Here is a 12,013-nt window from a genome sequence, read left to right as displayed (position 1 = left end):
TTGGGAGATGAGCATATAGAGTCTGTCGTCAGCATGACACGAGGCTCTGGTCTCAGCAGGAAGTCTATAAAAATAATCCTGCTGCCCAGCCTTCTCTGGGGAGATGTGACGTCTTTGCCAGGTTTAAGGCTCTTTTACCTATTAGACCCTTTTTCAATAACATCTGTGCTCTGAATGCTGTATAGAAAAGACTAGATGACTATGAAGGTCCTTCCTAACTCAGACAATTTGTGCTTCTGCTAAACTAGGTCACTGGATGGCTACTTAGAAATGAACCATATTGCTCCTTAGTAATTTAGTTTTGTTCAGTTTAACACATGATGAAAGACAAGAAAGGGAGAGCCAAAGTAGGTCTTCAGCAAACAACACAGTCAGAGGAAGCTTCTACAAATACATGCTGCCATCCAAAGCTGAAGGAAGGTAGCAAAGTCCCCGGTTGGACTTCCTAGAGTTAACAATAGTGTTTGGAAAATAAGGTGCTTCCATGAACAAAACAGAGCTAACACAACACCACCAGATGGCCTAGACAAGTCTGGAGGGGAGAGGGGAACATTTTTTTCTCCTGAAGATTTTATTTTTTTTCTAATAAAGTTGTTTGTGTGTGTGTGTGTGTGTGTGTGTGTGTGTGTGTGTGTGTGTGTGTGTTAGTAGTATTTTCTGCTCTCAAATTCCTCAGATACAATTAATTGAATTTGAGCATCTGAAAGCCTTGATTTAAGACCAGCTCTGACATCTATTATGTGACCCCTTAGGCAAGTTACTTAATTTAGTTGCAAAGTCTGTTTCTTCATCTAGGAAAATGGTATTATAATCTTGGAACTACTTTGAAAGTCATTGTGAAAAAAAGCATCTTATAAATGTAAAATATTACAAAGAAGCCATATTGATATTCTCTTAAATAACTTAACTACAAATAGTTCTTCAATCTACTCATTTCCCACGACCTCCTCCTCCATGCCATCCTTGCTACATAGTGACCATACCCTTGATCTTGCCATCAACCACAAATGTCCCACTTTCCATGCTCATAAACTCTGAAAGACATGATATTTTATGATCATAACCTTTTATCATTACATCTTTCAATGATACCCATGCTCTCTGTATACTGCAGAGAGAAATAGATAATTCTGAAGGTCTCTCCTGGCTTGAACATTTTATGACTTATGACTCCTAACCTTGTTCTTTGTCCTCACCTTGAGGACAATCCTTCTAACCTTTAGTTCTTTTGGAAACTGGCTTACACTCTCTCCTCTTCCCTATTCTGACCTGCTGGTAAATTAGTTCAATTCTATTTTCCTCTATACTTGAATCACTTGCCTTCCTGTCCTATTACCAAACATGACTTGCCAAATTGCATCTTGGATTATTCCCATGACCTCTTTTGCTTCAATTCACATGCTGCTAAATGGAGGTGAAGAAAATAATTCATCCTTGTTTGAATGGGTACACTACAAAATTTATATTACATAATTTCAAGTGAGCCCTTATTGAAGACACCCACCCTTTTACACCTCCTTAATTGATTTATTGTCCAACTCGCCACAGTACCTATTCCAAATCTTTCCATCTCTCCTTAAAACTCCAACAGCACCACTCTCCCTGCAGCTGAGGTTTAACATCATGCTCAAAGGCCTTTCACAGAACTCCCTCTTCTCTTCCTTCTCTCACATTCAGATGTCTTCTCACCCATCTCCTATTTAACCTGTTTCACATGGAGGGAGTCTTTTTCCTTGAAATGACATGTACTGCCAATGCTATTCCCTCCCTTCTTTTCCAGCCAATTGTCCCTTCTATTATCCCCACTCTTTCTCTAATCTTCATTCTTTATTCAAGATGTCTTAGCTGCCTAATAAACACACCTATATCTCTCCCATCCTTAAACCCTCCATCTGACTATCCTTGTTAGCTAACATCCTACATCTCTCCTCTCTTTCAAGGCAAAATTCTGTGAGAAATTCATCTGGATTGGTGCCTTCACTTCCTTTCCTCTCAGTCTTGTCTAAATGCTCTGTAGTCTGGTTGCAGAGTGCATCATTCATTGAAACTGCTCTCTCTAAAATTATTAATGATTTCTTAAGTTCCAAATCTCATGGTTTTCTCAAACCTCATCCTTTTTGACCTCTATGCAGCTTCTGATACTGTCAACCACACTCTTCTCCCAGATACACTCCTCTCTAGGTAATAGTGCTTTCTGCTTCTCCTCTTATCCATCTGTTCCTTTTCTGTTTTCTTTGTTGGCTCTTCATCTAGCTATGGGTGTCCCCCAGAGTTATCCTGGGTCTTCTTCTCTTCTCCATATACTATCTTGCTTGCTGATCTCATTAACAGCTGAGTTCAATTACAATCTCTATGCAGGATAATTCCCAGATCTATGCATCCAGCCCTAATTTCTCTCCTGTGCTTGTCTTGAATTATCAAATGCCCTCTAGATCATAGATATCTCAAACTTGACAGTTGAAAACAGAGTTCATTAGTTACTCATGCCCAAATTCTGCTCTCTTCTTAATTTTCCCATTAATGTTGTGGGAATCAACATCCATCTAGTTAGCAAAGTAAAAGAAAAAATAATACTAATAATGTACACTTTGTGATTTAGGCTCTTCTGCCAGAAATTATTTTATATGGTATATATCCAGGTCATTTTTAGCTACTTCTCCAGCTCTTTTTTCTTCTGAGACTTCTCTATACCCTTCAGAGCTCAGAGGTTCCTGGTAACCAGATGAATAAAGGACTTTCTAGTTTTACATGCAAAAACAAAAACATGGGGTACTTCTGTCAGAGGGTATCACTATCCTTCCAATCACAACTTGGAACCATATTTAACCTCCTTAATCTCCCTTGCCCCACACATTTTTGTTTAGTCGTTTCAAGTTTTTTTTGGCAAATATACTGAAGCGGTTTACCATTTCCTTCTCCAGCTCATCTTACAGATAAGGAAACTGAAGTAACCAGGTTAAGTGACTTGCTCAGGGCCACATACCTAGTGTCTGAGGTCAAATTTGAACTCCGGTCTTCCTGATTCTAGGCCCAAACACTCTATCCATACTGCCCCATATACCCATTATCCAATCTGTTGTCAAAACTTGTTGATTCTCTCTCTACATTTTAACTCATGTAACTAGTTTGAGTCTTGCCTGGACTATTGGAGTTTACCTAGATTGCTGCCACCAAATTTCTCTCCCTTCTAGTCTATCCTCCACACAGCTACCAGTGATATTGTTGAAGTTTAGATCTGACCATGTCATTCTGCCCAATAAACTCCAGTTGTTTTCTATTACCTCAGATCAAATACGAACTCCTTTGTCATTTAAAGTCCTCCATAGTCTGGCTCCAATCTATCTTTCCAGATTCATTACTCCTCTCGACAAACTTTATGGTCCAGTTAAAAATATTTTCTTGCTATTCTTCACATGCAACACTCTATTTTCTGTCTCTTCATCTTTATACAGACTCTCCTCCATACCTGGAATCCACACCTTCATCTCTGTCCCTTAGAATTCCTATTTTCCTTCATATCTCAGCTCAAATGCCATCTCTTTTGGGAGGCCTTTTCAGAACCTCTCAACTTTGAATACCAAGCCCCACCCTTACATCCATTATGTATGTGAGTTTATGTATGTATAACCTGTCTCCTCTAATGGAATGTTAAGTTTCTTGAGTGCAGGGACTCCTTCATATTTGTGACTCGTTTTCTTCAGCACCAAACACATTATCTGGAATATAACTAGTGTTTAATAAATGCTTGTTGCTTGATTAGCCCTTTTGGTCATGATCCCTTGCTAAGTAGATTAGAACCTGATGCTCAAGTAACAGCTCTGGTACTAACTCCTCATGTAAGAAAAGAACTTCACTTTGCTCTCCCTGTCTTGTCCCCCACTTTAGTACATCCCCTATTCTGCGGTCAAAGCAATTTCCTAAATCGAAGGTTTGACCATGTTACTCATTCTTTTCAATAAATTCCAGGAGTCCTTATCACCTCCAGGATGAAATGGAAACTTCTGTTTGGGAATCAAAGCCTTTTGTAACCTGGTCCCCTCCTACCTTTTCAGACTCTTATCCCTCCTGACCTTAGTGTTCCTCTTCAGATACATCTGGATTCTGGATGCAGAATCGCTAGATTCTTTGCATTTTCTTTGTTGTTATTCTTTATTTCATTTTACTCTGAAGTTAACAAACATCAAAAAAAAGAATATTTCCATATGCAGTATAAAAAGAAAACAAGGTTTATATGTAAAACTTAGAATCTCTATTACTTAACTTACTTTTTAAAAAAAGTATATTGCTAATTCAAAATGCTTCTTTCAAAGCTATCTTGTTTGCATTCCCTTCTGAACTTCCTTCTGTTCTCTTCTATGTATTTTATTTCTTATATTTTCAATTCAATTTTATTTTCGGTTCCAAATTCTCTTCCTTCCCATTCCTTCTTATACCCATTAAGGAAAAAAAAAAGAAAAAAGAAAAACATTATAAATATGTACAGACATGCAAAACAAATTTCTGCATTAGCCATGTAATAAGAAAAAAAAGAAAAAAATGGAATATGTTTCAATCTGTACTCTGACGGGACTCTGAATTTTCATATGTTATCCCCCATGCTTGAAAATTCTCTCCTTTCATATCTCTGTCTACTGGCTTCTTTGAAGTCCCCAATTATAATCACATCTTCTACAAAAAGCATTTCCAGATTCTCCTCAATTGCAACAACTTCCTTTTGTTGATTATCTCCAGTTTTTCCTGTATTTATCTTTCTTATAAGTAGTTGCATAGATTACTTATGTGCTCTTTAAGAACAGGGGCTATTTTCTGCCTTTCTTTGTATTCCTAGCACTTAGTACAGTGTATGGTACATATAGTAGGTGTTTAAAAATGCTAGTTGGCTTCACCATAAAAAGTTATAGGAATTTGTGAGTTTTCTGGGCTGGTTTCTTCATCTGTACATGAACTAATGATAAGAAATCACATTTCTATAGTATTTTACATTTTACACGGTTCTCTTTATAAAAACAGAGGTCAATAGTACACCAACATCATTGCCTTTATTGTTCAAGTGAGTAAAACTGAAATCCCATAAGGATTAAGCGAATGTCCTTTTCCTTGGTGTTCTTTTCATCCCACCCAGTCCCTCACGATTTATAGGATAATGGGACTGAGAGCTGGAAAGCACCTTAGTGTGTAAGGTTACTTTAAAATTACAAAAAGTATACGGGTTAGGTTTTGAACCCAGACAGTTCTTCCTCATGATGGTCCCTGATGCCCTTTCCCTCCTTACGAAGCTGCCCACCATGAATGGGTCCGAGTTACTGTAGCCCCTCTCTAGGTCTCTTCAGCTCACAGGTCCATGCCGGCCCGTCTGCCTGGGCCACTGCTGCCCCCTGCTGGCTTCCTCTAGACTAACCCGGGTACATCCTCCCTGGTCCGAGAACCAAGCCGCAGAAACTCCAGCCGCCAGACCCCTGCCCTCGCCCCACCTCCAGAAGCCGGGATGACCCCACAACCCCGACTGCACTAGCGGCTGCCTAACCACGGATGCGTTCTCACTTCAAGGACTGCCACCTGAAGTTCCATCCCAAATTCCTTCCCCACTGCCTGAGGCACTTCCGGTCCTTTCCCAAGATTCCCGAGGCTCACCTGCCAGTCTCAACTCCCCCTATTCTCGCCCCCAAACCCCGACTTCGACCTCCACGTCTGTGGGGGCTGAAGTAGGCCTGATTTCCACTAAGCGGCGCTGATGCAGTTTCGAGACTCGAGTCACCATGGTAACGGTCCACTAGTGTCACGTGCCTAGGGCGGCGCATTGCGGAGGGAAGGGGTGGATTTGAGTTTCTACGAAGAACAAGTGGAAGTGTCTGGAATACATATGTGGGCAGATGAAGAAGGGGAGGGGGAAACGGAAGCAGGGGAGAAAAGAGAAGAAAAACAAAAACAAAGCCAAGCTGACCCCTCCAAGATGGTGAAAGGAAACGCTCCTCACAGACTCGAAGACAAGACCACCCCCTTCGCCCCCCTCTGTCGACCGTCACTATGGTAACCTCCTCGCGTCAGCATAGGATCACGTGGGCCAATGCCCGTAGCTAAAGGTGGTGACGGCAGAAGAACCAGAGGAGGCGTGGGGCACGTTAGCCTCCGTCTTAGAGGGTCCACCGGAAGTGTTGGGGAGGCTGAGGGAGTGGGAATGAAGTGTTCTACTTCCGGCAACTGAGGATCCTATCCTTCCGTGGCGTCATACCCTTACTCGACCACCGAAACTTTAGTTTGGGGCTGAGGTCAAGGGGGGTCCTTGTCGTGGGAGTCGTAGAAATTCTGCCAACCCGAGAGGGTTACCAGGCTCTGCGTAGCCCATGTATCGAACATTGGAATAAACAATAAAGAAACGACTTGTAAAAAGATGAATCGTTGTAGAAACGGGGTCCATACTGTGATTCATAAATTTAGAGTCATCTAGTCCAGTCGTCTTTTACTGATGGGGATACTGAGGCCTAGGGAGGTGAACACACATTAGTAATGTGGGCACAGACAGAGCTGAAACTCGGATCCTGCAACTCCAAACCTTGTTCAACCATTATTAAAGGAAAAAGTGTTTATAAAGGGCAAGGGAGAAAAGGTCATGTCAGTTTCAACCAAAAATCTTTGTTTTAACATGGTTATTAAATTGATGTAATTGATAGAGTTTACCAAGATCTTAGCAAAAAACAATAAGCTTATTTGATCAAGTATCTTGTGCTATTCTTGGAAATGGATAGGTAGGTTGAAGAGGATAGTACAGTTAGTTGAATGTGAGATTGGCTGAATGGCCGGACTCACAATGTAGTTATTAATGGTTCAATATCAATTTGGCAGTAGGTCTACAGTAAAATTCCTAAAGGATTTTTACTTGGCTCTGTACTGTTAAACTATTATTGTTATGTGATGAGCATGGCATCTTTATTTGGATAAAGATGATGTGTTTGTCACATTAGATGACATAATGCTGTCAGGAATAACTAACAAAGTAGGATAAAAAATAAACTCCTTTCCCTTTAGAAGCTTTTCACAGGGAGGCTTTCTAGCCTCAATATACAGTAATCCTCTCTTTATACCCTTGAGATCTGGTAAAACAGGCTTTCTCTCTGAAGTTCCTCATGTAGAACCATACATCTTATGTCTCCATGCCTGACTCCATCCCTAGTGCCTAGAATCCAGTATTTCCTCATTTCTGCTTCATAGGATCATTTGACTACTTCAAGACTCAATTCTAGTACTGTTGTGGGGGCCTTGAGGTGAGCCCCTGGGGTTCATTTTAGGATGGGTATCTTTTGCAAGAATGCAAGACTCCATAACTTAGCTTAGAAATGAAAAGAGAAATTTATTTATTTGAAATTAATGTTGAAGTGACTGGCAGGACAGTATAGATGGGATGCTGCCTCCCTTTGGAGATGTGTTCTGGGCTTTCTACATCTTACATCAGGGACTTGGTGACCAGGTATGAGGGAATGGAATGAGGTTAGGCAGGAGTGTGTGTGGGTGTTTGTTATCTGATAGAGGTTTATGTCCTGAAGACTTAGGGGGTGACCCTCATAGTTTAGGGGACAAGTAGATATCCTAGATTACAACCCAATGGTATCAGAGCATATCCAGAATATGTACATCTATGCCTATCTTAAAATCTAGGGGAGAATCCAAGGGAAATATTCCTCTCAGGGGTCTTCTTATCGTGAGTCTTTGATGTTCAGGGTTACCCTTCCCTCAGCATTAACAAAGAATGCAAGGAAGCAAAGGAATTTTCCTGCTTACACTTTGACCTGAAGCACTTCTATAATTTGGGGTGTGCAAGGGAAACCCAGAGTCCCATACTAGTGCCACCTTCCAAGTGAAACCTTTCCTGATATACATATATATACATAAAATTATGTCGTACATAGAAAAGTTCATCAAGAGCTGGATATCTTTTTTTTTTTTTACTTTGTAATCCCAGTACCCAACAAACACTGTGTCTAGCACATAATAGATGCTTAATAAATACTTGGTAATTGATTGCACTTGATGCCAGAGTCAGAATCCAGAAACAAACCAGAGCATTGGGCTGAATATAAGAAGATGAAATTAAACAGGGATAAATGTAAAAATTTCTCCTTGTGTTCAAAAAAATAAATTTCATAAATATAAAAGGAGGCATGTTTACACAGAAATTTGCCTCAAAAATATTTGAGCTTTCAGTGGGCTGTAAGTTCAGTCTGGCAACATCATCTGGAAGCCAAAAAAACCAAATGCAATTTTCATAGCATTAAGAAAAGCACAACATAGGGGCAGCTGGGTAGTTCAGTGGTTTGAGAGCCAGGCCTAGAGACAAGAGGTCCTAGGTTCAAATTTGCCCTCAGACACTTCCCAGCTGTGTGACCCTGGGCAAGTCACCTGACCCCCCCCCCCCCCCCCATTGCCTAGCCCTTACCACTCTTCTGCCAATACTCAGTCTTGATTCTAAGATGGTGGAAGGTAAGGAAGGGTTTTAAAAAAAAAGAAAAAGAAAAAAGAAACACAACATGCAGGATTAAGAAGATGGTAATTCTTTCATCTATTCCACCCAGGTGCTAGAGGTCCCCAAGGTTACTTTCTACCTTTTCTGTGTGAAATTCCCTCACTAGAATATAAGGCTTATGATAGCAGAGACTGTTTTTGTCTTTCTTTTAATTCCCAGGGATTAGCACAATTCTTAGCACTCAGTAATCAATTAATTAGGCTTTTCTGCCTAAATTGATCCTTAGATGAATGACATACATTGAACCTTACTTGAAGCCTTTCTAGCATTTGTATGGCGCTAGCTTAGCCTTTGATAATCCATCATCATGCCATATAGTCAACCATAAAAATATGTGTGTGTATATGCACACACACACACACACACACACACTCTATACTTGTATTACATGTAAAATAAAAGGTCAAAGGGTTGAAAAGGGGAGCTATTGAGATCAGCTTTCAGACTCTTGGGAAGACCACAAAGAACTGGGAATGAAATCCAGGATTTATTCCATACTTGTAAAAAAACAAACATGTATTTATTAAGCATATATTTTGTGCAAGTCACTGTTGTGGGTACTGGAGATACATTATAATGATAAGACAGTCCCTGTCCTCAAGGAGCTTACATTCCACTAGAGCAGTGATGGGCAAACTTTTAAAGAAGGGGCCAAAGGAAAGGAAATGCTCATCTGCCAGTCTGTTTCTAAGGCAACCTTTTCAAAGTTTCATTGTATTGTATTCTACTCATTGTATTCATCAGATTAGGAATAATGTCAAAGAGATCATAGATAAACAGATTTGTACAAAAATATTTATAGCCACGTTCTTTGTGGTGGCAAAAAATTGGAAAATGAGGGCGTTCCCTTCAATTGGGGACTGGCTGAACAAATTGTGGTATATGCTGGTGATAGAATACTATTGTGCTCAAAGGAATAAAGAACTGGAGGAATTCCTTGTGAATTGGAAAGACTTCCAGGAATTGATGCAGAGTGAAAGGAGCAGAGCCAGAAGAACATTGTACACAGAGACTGATACACTGTGGTACAATCGAATGTAATGGACTTCTGTACTAGCAGCAATGCAATGACCCAGGACAATTCTGAGGGATTTATGGAAAAGAATGCTACCCACATTCAGAGGAAGGACTGCAGGAGAAGAAACATAAAAGAAAAACAACTGCTTGAACACATGGGTTGAGGTGGACGTGATTGGGAATGTAGACACTAAATGACCACACCAATGCAACTATCAATAATATGGAAATAAGACTTGATTGATGACACTTTAAAACCAGTGGAAATGTGCATTGGCTATGGGGGGAGGTGTTGGGGGGGGTGAAGGGGAAAGTAAGAACATGAATCATGTAACCATGGAAAATTTTTCTAAAATAATTTTTAAAAATTTGTTACCTCCCAAAACAAACAAACAAACAAAAAAGATTAGGAACAATGTCATTGGGCCAGATAGAACATTTCAGGGGGCCGCATCTTGCCCATCATTGCACTAGAGGACTACAACTTAAATTAAATCTTACTTCAAACAGAGGTAACTAGGTGGTGGTGTGGATAGAATGCAGGGCCTGTAGTCAGGACACCTAAATTCAAATTTGGCCTCAGGCTTAACTGTGAGATCTTGGACAAATCGCTTATCCTCAATTTCTTCCTCTATAAGATGGTGGTCATAATAACATCTACCTTGCAGGGTTGTAATGAGGATAAAGTGAGATGATATTTATAAAGCATTTAGTACAATTCATGGTATACAAGATGATAATGTGATTTTGTGCAAGTAATAATGTCTCAGAGCTGTTTCTTCAATGTGTAAAATGGGAACAATTATACCTGTATATTACCTACCACATAAGTTGGTATGAGAGAAGAATTTTGTAAAACTTTAGAGCATAAATGTGAGTTATATTACTAACATATTTCTTCATCTGGACCTGTGATTTCATTTGAAATAGGGAGTTCTCCCATGAGAAATTCTCTATCCACTGAGCTGCCTAGTTGCCCTATCTCATTTGATTCTGATGCATATCAGCATTTTCTCTGCAATTTATAGTCTTAGAGAGCTGCTTAAGGGCACTGAGAAGTTAAGTCCTATTGTAGTCCAAGATCTCAAAGTCAACATTGTGTTGATACTTGAACACAAGCTTTTATGACTCTAAGTCTAAGACTGGCTATCTAGTAAATACTTAGTTATTTTGTGATGGAAGATTTTTTTGAGGATGGAGGAAACAAGGCCATGTCTATAGGCAGTTGGAAAAGAGACAAATAGCTAGAGACTGAAGATAAGGAATGGTGTGGGAATAAAAACGGGAAATCTGTAGGAAAGGAGAATGAATGGGAGCACTTGAAAAAGTAAAGAGGTTAGCCTGGGTAAGGAGTAAGCCACCTCTTTGTGTGATGTGGTGGTGAAGGAGGAGAAAATAGCAGAAGGTGTCTGAGGGATAGAAAACGAGAAAGAGAGGTAAATGACCTCAGTTGGAGAGGTAGAACTGTGGGAGGTTTGAGGAAAAATGAAAAGATTTGAAAGAGCTGCTATAGAGAACAGAAGAGAAAGTTGATAAGATCCATAAAGAAGAATTGCCTAGCAGAAATGAGGGCTCAATTGAGGTTTCGTGTAACATAAATATTTGTAGTGGGACCAAATGGTTGTGTGATTTTCTCCACTTTCCTTCAACAGCACATGTGTAGGACTGAAAGTGGCAAATAGTGAAGAGATCCAAGACTGAAGCCTGGCAGGGTGCAACTGGCAAAATAATAAAGGGGCTAGGGAATCAGGAAAGGAAAACAGTGGGAGAGTGACTAGTACAGGGGAGATGGCCTGGGAGAAAATGGAAGGGTCAAGGGATTAGAGATCGTGATGCGGATAAAGAGTAGGTTTTGGAAAGGAAACAGAATTCTTGTACATGGAGGTGTTACATCTGTGAGTAATGGTAAGATCAAGAATATGACTGTCTCTGTATGTGACTGAGGTAGGGTAGGGGAGTAGGTCAGGGGAAGTGAGTAGGTTGAAAAACTGAGCGATTAATGCTTTTTGAGGGTGAGTCATTATGTATGTTGAAGTTTCTGAGTTTAAGGGCAGGGGTTGGGGAGGAAAGGAAAATTGTGATCCATGAACTGAACTCATTAAGGAAGGAAAAGGAATGACCTGGGGATCTATAGACAACAGATGACAGAATTTTGATTGGGTGATAAAAATGAATTACATAAACCTTCAAGGAGTGGTATGGGACCCTGGGTTTCCCTTTGTATACCCCAAACTCCACAAGTGTTTAATCAGGAAAATTCCTTCCTTCCATACATTCTTGTAATGCTGAGGAAAAGGTGGCTCTGGGCATCAGAGATTCATGAGAAGAAAAGATCCCTGAGAGAAATATTCCCCTTGGATTCTCCCCTAGATTTTGAGATGATCACAGACACCTTCTGGCTATGCTTTGATACCATCAGGTTGTAATCTAGGACATCTACTTGCCCCCTAAACTATGCTGGTCACCCCCTGTGTCTTCAGA

General features: G+C 40.2%; 1 protein-coding gene across 1 annotated transcript in view; it reads right to left on the bottom strand.

The window, feature by feature from the left end:
• TGM3 (transglutaminase 3) overlaps positions 1-1,023 on the bottom strand; it is a 131,473-nt gene extending 130,450 nt beyond the window's left edge. Inside the window, exon 1 of the mRNA XM_044659705.1 lies at positions 984-1,023. Coding sequence (XP_044515640.1) covers positions 984-1,023 — 40 coding nt within the window. The remainder of the gene's footprint in view (positions 1-983) is intronic.
• Between the last annotated feature and the right edge of the window lie 10,990 nt (positions 1,024-12,013).

The sequence above is a fragment of the Gracilinanus agilis genome, chromosome 2 (genome assembly GCF_016433145.1).
Source record: "Gracilinanus agilis isolate LMUSP501 chromosome 2, AgileGrace, whole genome shotgun sequence".
Taxonomy (NCBI): domain Eukaryota; kingdom Metazoa; phylum Chordata; class Mammalia; order Didelphimorphia; family Didelphidae; genus Gracilinanus; species Gracilinanus agilis.
This window is presented reverse-complemented; position numbering and strand designations above follow the sequence as displayed.